This window comes from Camelus bactrianus, chromosome 15 (assembly GCF_048773025.1).
Source record: "Camelus bactrianus isolate YW-2024 breed Bactrian camel chromosome 15, ASM4877302v1, whole genome shotgun sequence".
NCBI lineage: Eukaryota > Metazoa > Chordata > Mammalia > Artiodactyla > Camelidae > Camelus > Camelus bactrianus.
The window spans coordinates 47,002,049-47,023,205 of record NC_133553.1 but is presented as its reverse complement, the minus strand read 5'-3'; the positions used below and the strand labels follow the sequence as shown (position 1 = coordinate 47,023,205).

The window sequence follows — 21,157 nt, the reverse complement described above, 5'->3', positions numbered from 1 at the left end:
TATCATTGGTATCATCAGGCAAGCTTCTTCTTGAGAAAGGCCTACGTCGTCTGTTTCTCAGACCATAAGAAGTCTGCATGGTGAGTCAGTGATACTTCCATGTGAAGCAAGAGACTATTTCTCAGAGAGAAGATACACTTGATGAAATTTCTACCAGTAGTGCCTGAAAATTCTGGACCTGCCAGCCTTTTGGCTGCATTCACCTAGCGATTATTCTAATAGGACTACTAAAGGACTGAAAAATCTGTTTCCTTCTGTCTTGCCTACTTATGGATCTGGGTTCTCAAAATATTGTCAAACCAAGAGCCTAATGAGTAGGTGTGGATGTTTTTTTCACTTATTCCAGTCTTCTGACCTTGATAGAGTTGGTACAACATAGCTGAATTAAGTATCCACACTAGTATCATCCTGTCAATTTTTTATGACTCCAAGCTACTGCAGAATTTCTGAGGGCTTACTCAACATGGATTGAAACATTAATTACTAGAATCAGCTATTTATATGGGTACATTGTCTAGATTCTCTAAGCCTTACATTACAAATGAAGAACTAGTGCTCACTTCAGCAGCACATATACTAAAATTGGAACAATACAGAGATGATTAGCATGGCCCCTGTGCAAGGATGACATGCAAATTCTTGAAGCATTTCATATTTAAAAAAAAAAAAGAAACAGGAAGCATTTAGGAATTAGGGGAAAATATATATATACTGTATGTATGTGTGTATATGTGTATATACATAGACACATTATTTTTTGACACATTATTATTTATATACACACATATATGTTCCTTGAGATCCAAGGATGACGGAGCCACTCAGTTTGTGACGAGTTCAGCTTTGCACAGAGAAGCAATCTCTTAGTCAGTTAGGCAGCTGACTGCTCAACGCTCTGTGGAAAAAGTCAGTCCTCTCTCAGCTATATTAAAGGGCAAAGAACGGCCAATGCCAAGTGAAGTAGGACAAACAGGGGCTACAGGTAACCAATATTCCTCTCTAGACAAATGCTGTCTAAGAGTTTGTCCATGATTGCTTCCGTTAAAAATCTTATGCGATTGCTGAGTATAGATGAATAAACAGCTGCTTTAAGGGATTTTTTTTCTTTTCACTTTTCAGTTATCTTTCTTCTCTTTCCTTCTGTGTACGTGTGTATATGTGCCTTGGGGGAAGGCACACGTATGAGTAGAGAGCAAGGAGCATAAAGCACACAGGCAGAGTAAAGTAAGTAGAAAGCAAACCCCCATGTAATCGTCATCAAAATCAAAAAAGGCCCCCTGCTTAAAATACATTTCTATGCTCCCATGGTGTAATAACAGTAATAATAATAAAAAATACCCGTGTTTCCTTGGTGTTTATTATGTCAAGTGAGCAATTAACAAGGCCCAGGTGCATCAGGACATTGTGTGTATCCCATCATAAAATTTGTATTTACTGTTATTATCGCTGAATCCACAAAAAAGCTGCCTCTGCAATCAGAATTGTGTATTAATGTGTGAAAGGCAGCTGCAGGGTGAAATATAATAGCTGAGTTTCCACATGGCAGACAATGCCAGGCGATGGATGCCTCATTTCCAACAAAGGCAGTATTGTGTTTTTAAATCTGATTTTAAAATAATAAGGGGTGGGGGAAGAGATTGTCCATTTCTGGGAGGGTTCTCAGGATTTTGTAATACAACTCCTCCCCACCAGCTCCCTGAATGTAGGAAGTTGTGGAGGTGCGGTCAGGTCAGTCTTCCCCTGGCTTCTCACTCTCTTTCCTTCCCACCCTCCCTTCCTTCACCTATCCCACTCTCTGTGCTTACCAGTTCCTGACACTCCAGTCTGTGAACATGAGATATCTTTCCATTTATTTGTATCTTCTTCAATTTCTTTTGTCAATATATTATAGTTTTCAGTGTACAGATCTTTCATCTCCTTAGTTAAATTTATTTCTAAGTATTTTATGTTTTTGATGATATTGTAAATGAGATTGTTTTCTTAATTTCTCCTCAGATAGTTCATTGTTAGTGTATAGAAACTCATCTGATTTTTGTATGCTGTTTTTGTATCCTACAACTTGACTGAATTTGCTTATTAGTCCAGTTTTTTCCTGGAGTCTTTAGAGTTTTTAATATATGAGAGCATGTTACCTGCAAACAGGGACAATTTTACTTCTTCCTTTACAGTTTGGATGCCTTTTATTTCTTTTCCTTGCCTGATTACTCTGGCTAGGACTTCCAGTACCATGTTGAATAAGAATGGGGAAACAGGCACCTTTGTCCTATTCCTGACCTTTGAGGAAAAGCTTTTAGCTTTTTGCCATTGAGTATGTGACGTTTGCTGTGGGCCACCCAGCTGAGTTTAATCTCTCCCTATCCCCCAGATCTCCTATATTTATCTTAGTATTGATGACATGTTTTATATTCGAATTGTTTGTGTAAATGCCTTCTCACTCCTGTATTCCTCACCACACCCAGCACTGTTCTTTACCAACAGAGCAGGCTCATTAATGGTGGTCAGTTGGGTTTGTTGAATCTAGTATATTTAAAATGTGATCAATTGTACAGCATTTTTCTACACACCACTGGAGGCATACTGTCATAAAATTCATCATGAAAAGTGAATATCTGTTGTATGTTTTGAAGCTCTGCCTTTGAAAATGTACCTTTTCCACTAGTAAAATAGAAAATAGAGGGGAGGGTATAGCTCAAGTGGTAGAGCACATGCTCAGCATGCATGAGGTCCTGGGTTCAGTCCCCAGTACCTCCTCTTATGAATAAATAAATAAGTGAACTGAATTACCTCCCCTCACACACACACACACACAAAATAATTTAAAAAACAAAGAAAAGAAAAGAAATTATATAATGTTGTATGGTCATAAAATAAAGGATTACAAATGACAGATAATAAAATGAAGGGAGTCTGAGACCTATGCTAATCTAATACTTGTGTCCTTGTCCATTCTGTGTAGTCAGTTAAGCTTTCTCCAGGACAGTACGATCTCCTTCCTGCACCAGTTCCCAAGCATGCTTCTAGGTAATTACATACTTATTAAGTTGCTTTTACTAATTTTGCTCATGCCTTTCTATTTACATACTTAACAGCCAACACTAATGACTTTTAAACCTAATTCATGCCCATCACGTCCAGATTCGCATTTTTAAATATTTAATGAGAGAGAGAATATGTTAAAGATCCTCACGTTAAAAAATAGATTTAGAAAATCATATCTTTTTTTTTTTTTTTAATATAGGAGCTTCACATTCCGTTCTACAGTTCAAAGATTTCCGACAGGCTACTTCACTCCCGTAAGTATATTGTAGACCATGAACTCATGATGAATTTGATGTGTAAAATATGCAGTGATTCCTTTTGATATATCAAGATTAACATTTTGCTCTTCACAGTAGAAAAGCAATGAATGATTAATCTAATTGACTTAAGATATACTTAAAATATATCTGAAGATACGCTGGGGATTTCCACTTAAGTAACCCATTTGTGTCAAGTTATAGAAGAAAAGTAAAAGCTCAACTTTCTTTAGGTCTTGACTTATATGACCTCACTGAGGTCGTAGTTAGTCACCTGTTCAGTATTTCCTGTCCCACTTTCTTAGCTTATTTTTCTCCAGCCTGATATACTACATTTAAAAGTTTAGCTATCTTCTTATCTGTCTCCCCCACTAGAATGTAAGCTTCACGAAGGTGGGGATTTTTGTCTGTTTTTATCCTGTGTACCTAGCACCTAGAAAAATGGCTGGCACATAGTATTTGTTAGATTAATTAATTATTAAAATCATCAGAGATATTCAATAGATTACTGTATTAACAGCAGGAGGAAAAAATATTACTAGTTTCTTTCCTTTCAAAAATGTGAAAATGCTTTCCTGTTTCTAAAAATTTTCAAGTGCACGTACATATAGTTGATAAATATGAGCTCTTTTAGATAAGTAACTAATCAGTAGGATGCCAAAAAATAAGAAAGAATAAGAAAATAAGAAGTTATTTTGGAGTATTTTGATGGACTATTGTTATTTATTTGTAACTAGAAACCAGAATCTCAGGAGACAAAAGACATATTGTAAACATATGAACGAAAAATTGAGAAAACTGAATGGAGCTCAAAAACAGATTCTAGAATATAGAAGACCTTTATATTTGATGAGGATGGTGTGACAAAGCAGTAGGGTAAAGGAGAGATATTTTGTGCTAGATAATTGATTAATTAACTTGAAAAAATTAGATTCTTTATAAACATACTAAAGTAAACTCCATATTGATTAAAGAATTCAGTACTTTTGAAACTATAAAATTAGGGGAAGTATATATCTAATTTTAGAATAAGGCAGATTTTCTGAAATAACAGCAATGAATGAATTGCAGAGGAAAAAAGTATTAGATTTGATTATATAACTTAAAAATTGAAGTAAAGTTCATTTACAATGTTGTGTTAGTTTTTGGTGTACAGCAAAGTGATTCAGTCATATGTGTGTGTGTGTGTATATATATATATGTATATATTCTTTTTCATTTCTTTTCCATTATGGTTTATTGCAGGATGTTGAATATAGTTCCTTGTGCTATACAGTAGGACCTTGTTGTTTAATTTATATATGGTAATTTGTACATGCTAGTCCCAAACTCCTAATTTATCCCCTATTCCCTTTCACCTTTGGTAACTATAAGTTTATTTTCTGTGTCTGTGAGTCTGTTTCTGTTTTGTGAATAAGCTTGTTTGTATCATTTTTTAGATTCCATATATAAGTGAAATCGTGATACTTATCTTTCTCTGTCTGACTAAATTTCACTTATTATGTACATTCATGTTGCTGCAAATGGCATTATTTCATTCTTCTTATGGCTGAGTAGTATTCCATTGTGTGTGTGTGTGTGTGTGTGTGTGTGTGTGTGTGTGTGTGTGTGTGTATGTATGTGTGTATATACACCCCCCGCCCCACAGCTTCTTCATCCAGTCATCTGTCAATGGACATTTAGGTTGCTTCCATGTCTTGGCTATTGTAAATAGTGCTGCTGTGAACATTGGGGTGCATATGTCTTTTCGAATTAGAGTTTTCTGCAGGTATATGCCCAGAAGTGGGATTGCTGGATCATATGGTAACTCTATTTTTAGTTTTTTAAGGATACTGTTTTCCATAGTGGCTGCACCAATTTATATTCCCGCCAACAGTGCAGGAAGTTTCCCTTTTCTTCACACCCTCTCCAGCATTTATTACTTGTAGACTTTTTGATGATAGCCATTCTGAGTTGTGTGAGGTGCTACCTTATTGTAGTTTTGATTTGCATTTCTCTAATAATTAGCGATGTTGAGCATCTTTTCACGTGCCTGTTGGCCACCTATATGTCTAGAAGTTCTCTTAATTCCTGTTTCTGGGTCCAGTTAAGGCTCTAGTTCTCACAGTGCCTGAGGCTCCTGGGTCCAGATCTCTGGTGCAGGCTCCCTGGAAACAAACCCCTCTCTCTCCCATAAGGATGTGGGAAGAATAGGTAACTGACTGTTGGGGGTTAGATGCGTAGGGACCCAGGCAAAAGATGCTCAACCAGTTCTGCTTTCAGCCTCACCCTCACCTCACAAGTACCTAATGCCTAAAATTCCTGAGCTTTTCTTGGGTTCTGTGGAGCAAATCAGCCCACTTCTCACTGGCAGGCCCTGTCCATGCACTGGGCTTCAGCCTTCTCCACCCTGCTACGTCAGGTACCGTTCCTCCAAACTGCTTCACATCTTCCCCAAATATATGATCTCTGTTGACTGTTGTCTCTTCTCTTGGTTCTGTGTATGTGTGTGTGTGTACAGGTGTGTGTGTCTGCGGGGAGGAGACAGGAATGCCTTTTTTATTTGACAAGGGAGGAATGAAGATAAACTCATGTGTTCAGTTGGCTTTGGCAGCAAGCAGTCAGGACATCAGTTTGTCCCCCCGCTGGGTAATACCGTACTTCCTTTGAAATGCATGCTTTAGATGAATGCCATGAGTTAATAACAATTTGTTTACCTTTGTTTACTATTAGTAAACAGACTCAATTAAAATTAATTTGGCTTTAGTTCAGTGTGGGCTTCCCTAAGCAGCCTGGTATGTGAAAGAGCACAGAGCGGCTGGTTCTGATCGCTTTTGCTTTTGTTTTCACTGCTTTTATGGGGGAAGAAGATATTTGGAGATCCTTATTCTGCCGTTTTCACTGATGTCACCTCATCCATTACATTTTATAAATAAAAGTGATTCACTGATTTGGAACATCCTGTCTTTCAACAAAGTGAAAAGAATACTTTCATGGAAAATGTTCCAAGACAAAGAAATAGCCCAGGGCTGTGATTCATGTCAGTCCTAAACTTCCATTCCCAGAGCAGACTTGTGGGTTTGGTTTAGACCCACAAATCTGTGAACTGCGGAGAGCAAGTGGCCTTTGATCCCAACAGTGGGAGATAGTGGCACTTGGTGTGAGTGTGGTAAAGAAATGATGCTTGCTAGGAAAATGTTATCTCACAACTTCTTGAGATAAATGCATTAATCCTTAGACCTTTATCTGAAAACTCATTTGATCACTTTTATCATTCAGCTTAATTGTCCTGGAAATAAACATCATAGTCACAGAACTGTTAGGGACTCTCAGAGCTGGAGGGGTACTTACCTACTTTATTAGGCTTTGATGATGATGATGATTTTCATTCATCAGGTGTTTTCTGGTGCCAGGCATGGTGCTGGGTGACTGACATATCCTGTCTCATTCATTTCTTACAGCAATGGAGTGGGGTGCAATTGATCATCTTTATCTGCTAGGTTAGGTAACGGAAGTCAGTTGCCCAAGGTAGAGCCAGAGCTTAGACCCAGTCTACGGTGACCTCAGAACCTAGGCTCTAAGCTGCACTGTCCATGAGTGAGCATGAACAAGTGACTTGCTTAATGTCTTTAGACATTAAGTCCTGGGATGTCCACCTGCCAGCCTGCCTGTTAGGCCGTGATCTTTGAAGATCCTTACAATGGATGGCTACAGCTTAGGCTCCTGCTGAGAGCCTTGCTACACTGGCCATATTTCTCCCTGGGCCACCTTTAGGTGTTAGAACTTCTGGTTTTTCCTTCGCAAAACCTCTGTAGAAAGCTGGACTCAGCTGAGTCTAGCTGACTTCAGTGGAAGTTTTGTCACCTAGTCTACAAATCTTTTTTGGGTGGCTAAGTGTGTGAGGCCCCATGCCAGGGGGGCATTGTTGAGCATTCGAAGACAAATGAGACATTTGATCATTATTCTCCCTGCCCCCTCGTTGACACTCCAAAGTCAACAACCCACCCAACATGTACACAGATAAGCACACACAAACTTACACACATTACCCAAGAGTCTGTTTCACAGTGCCTGCGACTGATTGGGTGGGACCACGTGGCTTAGCGTGCACCACTAGAAACATGACACCCAAAATTAGACACTGATGACGCAGCTTCAGATTATCTGTTGGTAGAAGCACAGGTAGGTTCTTCCCTCCAGCAACCACCTCCAAACCTTTCTGATGCATGTTCTTATAAGTGTCCGAGCAAGTGCTGACTCCAGGTGGAGGAAGGAGATAAGGGCCGGAAGGGAGAAAAGGCCTTGGGTGAGGAGAGGGATACCCATACCTCTCCCTTCAGAGTGCAGATCCTGAGCAAAAGTCAAGGAAACCAAAGCGCTGGTTGTCCTCTTGATGCGAAAAAATGTGTTACAGCTCGGTGTTATAGCTTGGTGTTTCAGCTCAGTTGTGACAGCAACCTGAATCCTGGCAAGAGACCAAGCAGCACTAGAGAGCTGGAGAACTCAGGTTTATTATGCCAGGGGGCTCAGAGGAGGTAACACTCCAAGCTCTGGACTCTGTCTGTAGGTTTACACAGGCCTTTATAGGCTGTCAGTTTTACAGTTTGCAACATCATATGCAAATAAAGTATAACAGAAGTTGGCCAACCAGGAACAAGCTTTGTAGAAATAGACCAATCAGGAGTGAGAGAATGGACCAATCAGGAGTGAGAGAAATAACCAATTAGGAGTAAGCTCCATGCAAATGAAGTACTACAAAATGGACCAATCAGAAGTTAGGGAAGTGGACCAATCATAAGTGAGAGTAATAACCAAGCAGAAGTGAAGGAAATAACCAATCAGAAGTGAGCTCAGGGAACCAATAGAATTTTAGGGGTAAGTAAGCCATTTCAGAGGCAAAAAGTGAGATAGAGCCTCTGGGCCAGGGAACTGGATGGTGCCAGTCTGAGAGTAGTAGCCCTGCTTGGGGGTCCTGCTGGTCTTTTTATGGGGCTTCCCCCCTCACTCTCAGCTTTTGGCTCCAAAGGCTTTTCCATGAGGCCTTCTTTACTTAAGGGGCCCAGAAGAGAAATTTGTATTTATCTCTCCATTCCTTGCAGATGCCGTAACACCATAGTAGGGATTTTTTTTCTTTTTTTTCTTTCCCTTTGTTTTTTCTTTTTAATTGAAGTATAGTTGGTTTATAATATTGTGTTTGTTTCAGGTGTACCATAGTGGGGATTTTGATATGAGAGCCTAAAAGCTGAGACAGGAGATGTGTCACTCTTGATTTAACTGCCAGAAAGTCTTGGGAGGGCAGGTATTTCTCCTTTTCATATATCCTCTTTTAAGTAAAAAGCTCCTAGGAGAACTGTATTGATTCAATTCATACTAAAGTCTTAGTGACTTATTAAATTCTCTTCCCTCCCCCATCATCCTCCCAGAAATGTAGATGAGACAACAAGAATTAGGGCACCTGGGATAAAGGGAAAGAACTGAAGAGAGGGAGAAATGGGAGGGGGGCAGTTTTTAGATATCTATATCATTATTAACTATTCACTCTGTGCACAAAACATATGTTACTATTTTAGACATTGGCCTCAAGTTAATTCCATAAAAGCATCTTAAAAAATGAAAAAAATAAGATTCACAAAGAGTTGCTCTGTTGGGAATTTTCACCAACATTTTCCTCAAAAATAGGTAAGTCTGTTGATTCTTATGAGAGGATCCAATTTGGACATAAATGTGAAGTAGTGTAGTTGCAGGGAAAATCTGCAAGAGTGAATGTTAAATAGAGTTCCTGTTTCTGTGGGCTAAACTGGTATTGTGCAATTTGAACATCCTTGCTTTATGTAATTATGGTCATAACAGCTAATTGAATTTAAAGGTTATATTTTCTGTTCTTAAAGCAATACATGATTTCCTGTTCAGTGTGGCAAACTGGCCACATACATCCATCTCCTCTCACTTGAAAAAATTAGGGTAAAGAGTAAGGAAGAGTTTATTTTTCTAAATCTTTTCCCCCCAATACCTACTTGGCAGCTTTTCTTGTCTCTTGTTGGTGGGAGTCACACCAATACAACCCCTTGGAAAGCAGTTTGGCAGTATGTATTACGCTATCAAAATTGTTTATATCTGTTAGCCCACTAATTCCATTGTGAGAAAACCCTCCTAAAGTAATAATCTCATACACAGAAATACCCCTCTATACAAAAAATATCACCAAGGGATTGTTTATAATAGCAAGATTATAGCAGCAACAATTTCATATCCAGCAGAAGGAAATAATTTAAAAAGTATGTTAGATATCCACACAGAGGAATATTTTACAGGCAATAAAACAATTATTGTTAAAATTATAAATAGCACCAAAAATGTTTATGGTCCAATGTGTAGTGGAAAAATGCAGGATATGAATTGGCATATCTATCATGATTAAAACAATGTAAGAAAAATTATTTGTGTAAAAAACCAGGGAAGGCACCAACATGCTGTCAGTGGCGATGCTGAGGTGTTATGATTAAGGAGGGTTGTTTACTTTTTTTTCTCTCTTTTGCACTGCTTTTATAATTTTTCAAAATATAGTTTTTAAAACTCAGAAAAATAGCTAGTGTTTGAGGAAAAGAGCCACGAAAATGGTCAACATAAAAATATTTTGTTACTTCAATAAAAATAGTGCCACTTAGTAGTAATTAGGACTCAGTCATTCCTATGCTTTGAGGTTTCCAACAATGATTTGCTGAGCAGATTCTTCCCAAGTATTATTTCTCACAGTTGTATATAAAGTGAAAAATGAGACATGTGCATCTTTATTGAGTGTGGGACTATAACCTTACAATGTCAAATGAAAAAGTGGGTTTCTTTTATTTGATGTCAGAAGTATTTCAAGATGTTTCTGTATTTCTTAAAACCTGACAAATCTATAAAGAACAAGGAAAGGATCAGATAAACAGGAAAGAACCTGTGCAGATGCAAATGCGTTACATGATGTATCCGTTTTAGTCACATTTGATGGAAGTTTGAAAAGGGGATAGCAGATCTGTGGCATATCCTCTGCATTAAAACTAGTGTTATGAAAGAATGCTTAATCATTTCAGTTGTTTCTGCATTTAAGGAATTCAATTAAAAACTAAGGGAAGGGTATAGCTCAGTGGTGGAGCACAAGCTTAGCATGCATGAAGTCCTGGGTTCAATCCCCAGAACTTCCATATAAATAAATACCTAATTACCCACCCCCCAAAAAATTAAAAAATAATAAACTAAAAAAAAAATCTAAGCTGATAGTTTAAAATTCCACGAGGAGCAGAAAATAATTAGTAAACGTGGCTTGACTGAAAAAAAGCCAAAGCCAAACAAATGATGTCTGCTTGAATGGAATCTAAAATTGAAGATGATGATAGGAGGTCCTAGTTAGTCAGTCTCCTCAAAGATGCATAGGTAATATTTTTGGGAAAATATAACACTTGTAGGTAACATGTTTTGGAAAATATAACCTTTCAAATATAGTTACAGATGTACTAGGGTTTTTAAGAAAACAACATCCTGGCAATTTTTCTTTTTAAAAAAAATCTGTGCGACTTTTCCAATGGTATTAACATCAGCAGAGTCCCTGTCTGGCTGTGAGTGTGAAGACTTTCCTGTGCTCCTTTCTTACAACAGTGTCTTCAGCGGGAACAGGGAAGAGAATGTATTAGGATTTTTCAGTTGCAAGTGACAGAAACCCACCCCAAATTAGCTTAAGCAAAAAATGAAAACATAAAAGTGGGGTGGAATTATTGGTGCACAGAGCCTCTGGCATGTTGGCCACTGAGTTACCTTCCTCCATCTCTTGGACATGTTCTCTCCAAGAGCTGGGCAAGATGACCACTGGCAGCCACCAGAGTGTGAAAAGGCAGACTCTTCTGATCGGGTGATGGTCATGTGCCTGCTCCTGGACCAATGGCTGTAACCAGGACTAGGAATAGCCAGCTCTGCCCAAGTTTCGGCAGAAGAAGCTCTGCCTGATTTCTAATGAGGTTGGAGCCTCTTCTGTCCCCTGGGTCACCTAGAGAACAGAGAATGGGCCAGTGAAAACCTGTGATCACTCAGGTATGTGAATGAAGGCTGGGAGCTAGAGGGATGGGGCAGCCCTCTGGCAGTGCCAAGGGTCCGTGGGAACTCACGGTGGGCAACAATAGAGACTGTCCGCTAAGCCTGCTTCAGACCAGGCTGGAGAGGCGCCCTGGAAGACCAGCACGCCTGCCTGCAAACAGGAAGACTTTAGAAAACTGAGGACTTGCAAAGATTGGACATACAAGGGTGACATTTAACAGTTTACATCTGCAATTCAATCGTAAAAGCATTCTTAGTGTTCACACATGTGAAAAAACAACAAAGTGGTGATTGTTTGTAAGTATGTTGAATTCCAGGTCCCTAACTATATTTTTGGCCAGGAACCTATGCATTGTTTTTCTTTCTTTTTTTTTTAAACTTTTTTTTTTATTGAGTTATAGTCATTTTACAATGTGTCAAATTCCAGTGTAGAGCACAATTTTTCAGTTATCTGTGAACATGCATACATTCGTTGTCACATTCTCTTTCACTGTGAGCCACCACGAGATCCTGTATATATTTCCCTGTGCTACGCAGTACAATCTTGTTTATCTAGTCTACATTTTGAAATCCCAGTCTGTCCCTTCCCACCCCACATCCCCCTGGCAACGACAAGTTTGAATTCTATGTCTATGAGTCTGTTTCTGTTTTGTATTTATGCTTTGTTTGTTTGTTTGTTTAAATTCCACATATAAGCGATCTCATATGGTATTTTTCTTTCTCTTTCTGGCTTACTTCACTTAGAATGACATTCTCCAGGAGCATCCATGTTGCTGCAAATGGTGTTATGTTGTTGGTTTTTATGGCTGAATAGTATTGCGTTGTATAAATGTACCACATCTTCTTTATCTGGTCATCTGTTCATGGACATTTAGGCTGTTTCCATGTCTTGGCTTTTGTAAATAGTGCTGCTATGAACACTGGGGTGCAGGTGTCTTTTTGAAGTAGGGTTCCTTCTGGATATAAGCCCAGGAGTGGGATTCCTGGGTCATATGGTAAGTCTATTCCTAGTCTTTTGAGGAATCTCCATACTGTTTTCCACAGTGGCTGCACCAAACTGCATTCCCACCAGCAGTGTAGGAAGGTTCCCTTTTCTCCACAGCCTCTCCAGCATTTGTCATGTCAGCATTCATGACTTTTGAATGATGGCCATTCTGACTGGTGATACCTCATCATAGTTTTGATTTGCATTTCTTTGATAATTAGAGATATTGAGCATTTTTCCATATGCCTATTGATCATTTGTATTTCTTCCTTGGAGAATTGCTTGTTTAGGTCTTCTGCCCATTTTTGGATTGGGTTGTTTGTTTTTTTCTTGTTAAGTCATATGAGCTGCTTATATATTCTGGAGATCAAGCCTTTGTCGGTTCCATTTGCAAAAATTTTCTCCCATTCTGTAAGTTGTTTTGTTTTACTTACGGTTTCCTTTGCTGTGCAGAAGCTTGTAAGTTTAATTAGGTCCCATTTGTTTATTCTTGCTTTTAGAATAAACAAATGGGACCTATGCACTATTTATTTTAGTTTTTTGATGCAGTGAATTTGTCCCAATAGGCTTAGAATGAATAACATCCTCCTTGGGGCTCTGAGGCCCTGCCTATTTTGGTCTTCCCTAATCCTTCTCATTACTGCTTCCTACACAGACCCTTCCTCTAGCCTTTTTGCCCTGAAAACTCTTCCTCCTTGTTCTTTAGATGTCAGCTCAAATGTACTTCCTTAAAGGGCTTCTTAGGCCCCTCAGACCAGATCAGTTTCCCTTTTACATACTCTCCCATGGCACCATCTATGTCCTCTGTGTGATACTCCACACATTTGTCATATTTTTGTAAGGTATACATTCCCTACTAGAATGTAAATCCCATGAGAGGAGGAAACATGTCAATCTTGTCAATTAAGACTGAGTTCTGGGGGGAGGGTATAGCTCAAGTGGTAGAGTGCATGCTTAGCTTTCACAAGGTTCTGGGTTCAATCCCCTCTAAAAGAAAAAAAAATGAGTTCTGCTGCCACTAACAGAGACTCCTAATAACAATACTAGAAACCAGATAGGAACCTGTTTCTCTCTTATATAAAGTCCCTGCAGGAGGCACTTCAGGGCTAGTGTGGCAATTCTGCAGCATCAGATTTCTGTGTGCTGCTCTGCTAAGTACGGATTCCATTCCCAAGGTCCCAGAGAGCTGAGAGCACGGGACTAGCTGGCAGGCTGGAGGGCAGGGAAAATGGACAAGCTGCCCCTCCTTTAGGATGCTCCTTGGAATTTGTGTATACTTCTTCCACCTCCATCCTTTTGGCCAGAAATTAGCTACGTGGCCAGACCTAGCTGCAAGGGAGGCTGAGAAATTTATCTTTGTTCTGGGTAGACATGTGCTCAGTTAAAAATTGTCCTAACTAAGGAATTAGGAGAACAGAGATTGGGAGACAGTCGTACACCACTGTCTTTCCAGTTCCCAGCACACTATCTGGCGCATTGTATATTGTTTAAATGAAGAAATGAGCCATATTCATTATTCATTCATATTCATTACATATTTCTTATGTATTCATTTGCTAGGGCTGCCATAACAAAGGACTACAGACTGAGTGGCTTAAACAACAGAAATTTATTGTCTCAAGTCTAGAGGCTAGAAGTCCAAGATCAAGGTGCCAGCAGTGTTGGTTCCTTCCGAGTGAGGGAAACTCAGTACCCTGCCTCTCTCATGGCTTCCCATGGTTTGCTGGCCGTCTTTGGCATTCCTTGGTTTGTAGATCTCTGCCTTCATCTTCATATGATGTTTTCCTCGTGTTAGTGTCTCTGTGTCCAAAATCCCCCCTTTTTGAAGGACACCATTCATATTGGATTAGGGCCCATCCTAATGACCTCATCTTAACTTATTACACCTGGGGTGACCCTATTTCCAAATAAGGTCACATTGTGAGGTACTAGGAATTCCAAATTCACAGGACTTAAAAATTTGTGGCGGGGTGGGCAGGTGGATACCATAATTCAACACAACAAAAAAATTCATAGGGTTTATGAATTTGGGGAGGACATAATTCAATACACAAAATCTTGGGGTCATTTCATCTACTCTCACAGAGTCTTCCAGAGGCACCTGGCACCTTTCAATCCCTGAGCTGTGCCATCCTCTCAGCCCTGGAGGAGGACTGTGTTCAGTGAGGGGTGAAGGAGCGAGGCAGGGCTTTTACAAAAGTCCTGTGACGGTACTGAGCGTTAGCACGTTAGAAGCTGAAACCAAATAAGTCACGAAGTCCAAGATCAAGTCTATGGTGTGTCTTTATGGTATGACAGGGTCCCCAGAGCACTCCAGAAAAGTGAGTAGGACCTGTGCTTTGCAGTAGGTAGGGAGCTCCTGCCCTGTGTAACACCCCACTGAGATCACACTTAGCTGACACAGGCCAGATACACAAGGGCCTGGTTTGGAATCTTGAAGCCATACAGTGAGCTCTGCCCTCACTCAGCACCCTCCCAGCTCCTCACAGCTTCATTTTTCCTTTTATGCTGTTTTTTTTTTGGTTCTGCCTGTGTCCCTCACTGGACTATAAACTCCTCTGAGGTCAAAGATAATGTTTATTCATCTATGTAATCCTTACAGCTCTTGTTGGTTAAAGTTGTCCTCAAGTTGAAGCTCAGTTAAAAAGACTTTTTCAAAGGAAAGAGAAAGATCTGATCATCTCATCAGCACCAACTGCCAATTGCCCATGAAGAGTTTAGTTTGGAAACCCAGAGTTGCCAAAGCATGGCCCTCACAATAGCAAAGTTTAAGAAATAGTCCGTCTTGATTTGTGCAAGAGATGCTTAGTGCTGCTGGCACCCTTCACCCATACAGGGTACCTAATGTGGGCCAGAGCTCTGCATTGCACTCAGGGATCACCAGTAAATGAGAGACACAGTTAAATGTCCTTTTTTAAAAAAATTGAAGTGTCGTTCATGTACAATATTATATAAGTTACAGGTGTACAATATAGTGATTCACAATTTTTAAAGGTTATGCCCCATTTATAGTTATAAAATATTGGCTCTATTTCCCGCATTGTACAATAGATCCTTGTAGCTTATTTTATACATTGTAGTTTGTACCTCTTAACCTCCTACCTCTGTTTTGCACCTCCCTGTCCTTGTTTTAAACACCCTTCCATTGAACTTGGCCCATTTCTTGACACACATTCAGAGCCATCCTGGACTGAGTCCCCTTCCCTCCTTTCAGTTCTTCCCACTCACCGTCCTCAGACGGGGCGGAAGCGGGGCCTCTGCTCGAGCTGCTTCCTACCTGTTGCAGGACCCTGGCCCAATCATTACTTCTCACTTAGAACAGCATTCCTGTGGCTTTGGAATATGAACAGGGGCCTGTATCCACTTCCCTAATGTCCCCATGTGACACATGGGGGCAAATAGCATTCATTGGTTTCCTTCTGCCACAAGTCTTAGTCCCTTTGATTCAGGTGACCAAGCACAAGGGAGGCTGCTGGCTGGCACCGGCACATACCAGGGCTTCACTGGGCCTGGCACCTGGCCTCTCAAGTTGCTCGTGACTTGGAAGCTTAGAAATTAAAGCTACATGAGGCCGAGGGGAAAGGGTGCTGCGTTTCTTAGCATCCCACAGACGGCTGAGCTGGCATAGGCGTGGAGTCAATGGGAGCGCCCTCAGCAGCCATCACTAGCCATCACTCTGGCTTGAGAACACTGCATTTACTGTGGCCAAACCAAGGGGACTTTGCACAAACTGTTCCTTTCCAGGTGCCCCCGACTTTCTATGCCTGTGTTCTTGTGGTGGCTCGGACTTCTCCGGTGGGAGTGCAGAGGTCACTCCGTACAGAGAGCCTTGTCCCTTTGGCGATCTCTGTCCCACGGGTGCAGCAGGTTGAAAACATTGCTGTTTTCATCTCTGCGCCATCGGTTGTAAAAAGATGAGGCACATTCATCCCTTGATGATCAGATTTGTGCTTGGCTGGTAATAACAGCCTCCATCCGTGGTGGGTAATTGAGGATGGCAGCCCTAATTACATTGCTGTGCCGCCCGCAGGAGAACAGGATTTTGAAAGCCTTGTACTTAAGTCCCAGGGAGGGTCTGCAGTTGGGTGCTTGTTCTGCCGAGTCCATTGGGCTAACCTGTGGCTCAGTCTCACCTGTTACAAGGATCTCACAGGATACTTTTCTGTTCTAACCTTGTTGCTCATTTTATCTTTTTTCCCTACGACCTTCCTTTTCACTTACCCAGCTTCCATATTCATTTATCTATATGTTCGATATAATTTTATTTTGTATTTCAAGAGCACCCAAGTCCATGGTAGAAAAATTAGAAACTGCCAATAAGCAAAAAAAAAAAAAAAAAGTTTATTTTTACTCAACATGCGACCACCTAGAGGAAACTACTGTTAGTGAACATTCTGTTTCCAGTTTTTTAACGCACAGTTTTTAAAGCTTGCCTTGTTCACTTAACAATATTTGTGAGTGGTGTTAACGGCCATAAAAATTCATCAACCTGGATGGATGGAAAAATCACAATATATTTAACCAGGCACATGTCATTGGTCATTTCATTTATTTCCAATTTTCCACTTTTAGAAACAATGTTATAGTGAATGTCTTTGTGGTCAAATATTTGCACATATTCTTAATTGTTTTCTTAGGAAGAATTCCTAAAAATGGAATTGCTATGTCAAAATAAAAATGTATATTGTCTTTAACTTTGTGTGGTAAAAACCTTACAAATACGTATTGCATAGACAGAGCCCCCAGGTACCCATTCAGAAAGGATCAGATCCTGGACATTCTATACACTCACCCACTCTTCCTAGTTCCTGTGCTGTTTAGAAACAGATCCAAGACATTGTGCTGGAAAGACTCATTTCTGTCAAATAGCACAGGTATTTGAAAACGGGAGAGGAAAAAAAGGGAATTGCTAGGAAAAAAAAAGAAAGTTAACATTTTGTGTACCTCATCTACTGTGGTGTTTGGGCTGTGTTAACACTTTCCCTGCCATATCTGGGCTCAGGACCCATTTGTGTCCTGGATTCCTGCAACAATCCTGTAAACTGTCTCCTTTCTTCTTTCTCTCCCTTTGGATAGGTATATATGTTTTTCAACTGTTTCATACCTTGCCGGATTATACTCCAGTATCAAATGAATACTTCCACAAGAGTCATGTAGGAGTGTCCACGCTGTGGTTGAAGTTTTGGTTTCTCCCTCCTTCCCTTTCTCTCACTTTCTCTCTCTTTCCTTCTTTCCTGACCCCCACAAAAAGTATCTCGTTGTTTTAATTAGAACTTACTGGGTTATTAATGACATTAAAGCCCACCCCCAATTTCCTCATTGAATTTCCTCTTTGTGAATTACCTCTTGCTAACCTTTCTGCTGGGATGTTTGTCTTTTTAAAATTGTGTTCATCCGTTTGTATTAATCTCACAGCATTCTCCTTATGTCAGTGAATTGGTGTGAATATCCTCTTTTTTAGACTAAGATAATAAATACTACATGTATATGAAAGAATGAGTGTGCTCTATAAAGCTAATAGGTCAGAGCAGCATGTCTGTAAGGGACAGGAATGAGTGAGGTCTGCTGGTGTGGACAGGGGGCCTGGCAGTGGGGAGGGCATCTGGGCAGGGACTGGGGACTGCAGGTCACTTCCTCTCCAGTCTTCACAGTCATCCCAAGGCAGATAAAGCAGGTATTGTTCCTATTTCACAGTGACTTGTGCCAGAGCGCACCTTAATAAGGTCTTCCGAGCCCCAGTCCAGGGATTTTGCTGCCATATCACACTGATTAATATGTTTCTTTGTGGAGGACAAACACAGCATAAAAATATATCAAATATTAGTAATTGTAAAACACTTAAAATTATTTTTCTACAGCATGAAGGCCCAGGACCAGGGCATTATAATATGAAAATACCTTCAGCCAGTTCTGTTACTTCTTGTTTTCAATCCAGAGTACCTCGATTCTTGCCTGCCTGTTCAGTAAGTATTCTAAAAGATAGAGATGGTTGTCGGTTTTGTGGCTGGGATGTGGAGAATGGGGTGAGTGGGCGGTGGGGGTGAGATGGAGGTATTATAATTATATGCAATTCTGTATATGTGTGTATATATATAAACACCTAGAATTGTTATATATATATATAATTGCTTGTTAAGACAGCAGATAGTACAGAGCTCAAACATTCAGCAAGCCCTTGGCCAGCTTCAGGCTCAGAGTAACTCCAGGCCTGAATTCCATAGCTGAATTATGGACCCAGTTGAGAACAGCCAGCACAGTAATTAGCCATCAGTGTTATGACCTGAATGCTTTGTGGGGAAACACCTTTAAAGAAATGAGGCCAACCATGGGCAGGGGCTGCCCCGACCCTTCCAGAAGTGCCATTATTTGTGTATGTGGCTTCTGGGAGCAAAAAGAGCAGAAGCATTATTATTGAACCAAAGGGGACCATTCAGTTCTGAGCCATCATCCTGCCCCCAAGGGCTCGGGACAGACAAGGAAGAGGCTCAGTACAAAGATGATGAGTTCTGGGAGTGTGTGAGAGCCTCAATAGGCCTAGACAAGACCAAGAAAAATGGCAAAAGCTTGTGAATAGTGGCTGGGCTTTTTGTTTGTATATTTAATGCTGCAAGACAATTTTAATTCCCATGGCCTCATGTTCCCAACCTGCACCCCGGTCTGAAAGTCCCCCAAGCTCACTGGTATGTAGCCTTATTTGAGATGTTTGGGGAGACAGAAACCTGGATTCTGCCTGTAAGAAAATGGGCCCACCCCAGGGGGATCGGGGAGGGTGGGAGCAACTGGGGCCGTGGGTAGGAGAGGGCTGGTGCTGCTACTGTCTGGGCCTGCAAATTGTCTCCCCCAGCCCTACCTGAGGTGTCCCAGACCATCTCCTTCGAGCTCTCGCTCAGAGCTGCCAGCTGCAGTGTGGCGGCTGTGGGTCTTTCTCTACAGGAATACCGGGGAGACCCTGCCACAGGCCCACAGCAGGAGGCTAGCGGATCCCTTCAGCAGATCCTCACACGCTAGTAGCACCCTCATGATCCAAACACAGGATTTTGTCAGTGCTCACAAGGCTGAGTTTCCTCAGGAAGTTGGAGTCATGCTAACCAAAATCCCAGGAGACTGATGGGGGAAGCCAGAAGGTGTGGTATTAATTTACAAGTGTCCACCAAGAGGGCTGGTGTCTGGAGCCGCTGCTCTGCAAAGTATCTTCCCCCGGAGGAAACTCTCTAGGAAGCCAGGGACAACCAGAAGTTTGCTTGGTGACAGTGAAATCAGGGCAGGGGGACAGAGCCGGATGTTCTCAAGGTCTGAGAGCCACAACTAGCAGCCTCCTGAGGGGTGGTCTTGTGGGGCCCAGGCCCACGAACCTCCTGTTCTGGGGGCTGGCCTTCCAGGACTCGCACGCATCCTCCTTCCTCGGTAACAGCACTAATGAAGGCTTCAGCTTCCTTTGACGTCTGGCCAGGACTTGATTAGATTTCCAGGCTGCTCTCCTGCTTTTGGCAAGGGAAACTTCCTGTCATTTAAAGCAACTTCTGCAAACAGTTGATCTCATCCACTCTGGGCTGCCCGCTCCAGCCCACGCTCTCAGTAATCCTGTTTCCACTCTCACTGTCTCCTGAAGAGAAAACAAACTGCAGGGAAGGATGGTAATGACAAGTAGGTGATAATAGGGAATAATAATAGTGGTGGTGGTTAACGTGTGGAGCACTTGCTGCCAGCCTGGTGGTGCTTGTCTGTCCCTGGGGGGGCCCCCAGGGAAACTCAGGACCTCATTGGATGGGTGAGGTGTTGGGAGCCATTGGTGGCAGGACTAGAACTCAGGCCTGTCTGACATTAAAACCCTTCATTTGGCAGGGAGGGTACAGCTCAGTGTCAGAGCACATGCTTAGCATGCACAAGGTCCTGGGTTCAATCCCCAGTACCTCCATTAAAATAAATAAAAATAAATAAACCTAATCCCCTCCCCCACAAAAAAACTCTTCCCTTAACTGTATGCAGAGACACCAGTGTCTCTCTAATAAAAAATTTGGGGGCATTCAGAAATGTGTGTGCACCCCAGCATGGGCAACACTGACCTACGAAATCGAAGTCTTCATCCATGAGCATGGTGTTCACTGGCATCCTATCAGTACAGAAGAAAAACTTTGTTCAAATAATTGATGATAATAATTTTTTAAAGAATTTCATCAAAATGAAAACATGACTTTAAAAATTAGAACTCGTCAGTCCCTTGAGAATACTTCCAGCCCGGAGGCCCACCTGCAGCCCCTGGTGGAGAAGCACCTGACTCTCCTACTGAGGAAATGACCAACACTCGAGTTTGGGCTTTTGAGGTCAACCTCTCAGGTTCAGAATCCACTCTCTCCAATCCACTACCACTAGACTGAGGTCACTGGGGTTGGGGGGAGGTGCATGGCATTGCCAGGGACAAGAACTGCCTGGGCAGAGTGCCCTGGAGCAGGTGTGCCCTGACATGCAGGTGAGCCCGCCTCCCCTAGAGCTGTCACTTGCTCATCTGGCTTCTCTGCAGCCTTGGGGAGAGCCGCCGAAGGAGCATACCACAGCCCCGTGGGCAGCTGCAACTCAGGGGTGCAGCAGGCCTCAGCCCAGGCCGGTGTGGGCCTCGTCTCTCTCCGTGGGGATCTGGCGGCCTTGTCTGAGCCAACAGCCTGGCTCAGGAGGCTCCAGGTTGGGGTATCTCTATCTCATCACTCCCTATTTTCTGCTCTGTTTTCAGAAAACCCCGGGCCCAGGAGCATACACACCTTCAGCACAATTTCCCAAGCAGTCCCGGACCATAACCAAAATGGGCCGAGAACATAGCCTTTTCTTCAACAAC

The 21,157-nt window shown here is 41.6% G+C and overlaps 1 protein-coding gene and 1 non-coding gene across 2 annotated transcripts in view; both read left to right on the top strand.

Annotated features, from left to right (window-relative positions):
• The window catches only part of STPG4 (sperm-tail PG-rich repeat containing 4), a 43,137-nt gene that overhangs the window by 9,818 nt on the left and 12,162 nt on the right, over positions 1–21,157 (top strand). The window contains 4 exon segments of the mRNA XM_010967742.3: positions 2,957–3,021; positions 3,239–3,293; positions 18,189–18,293; positions 21,056–21,155. Coding sequence (XP_010966044.2) covers positions 2,957–3,021; positions 3,239–3,293; positions 18,189–18,293; positions 21,056–21,155 — 325 coding nt within the window.
• Positions 553–659, top strand: LOC123612071 (U6 spliceosomal RNA). The gene has a single exon (XR_006719244.1). It is a non-coding gene; the product is annotated as a U6 spliceosomal RNA (small nuclear RNA).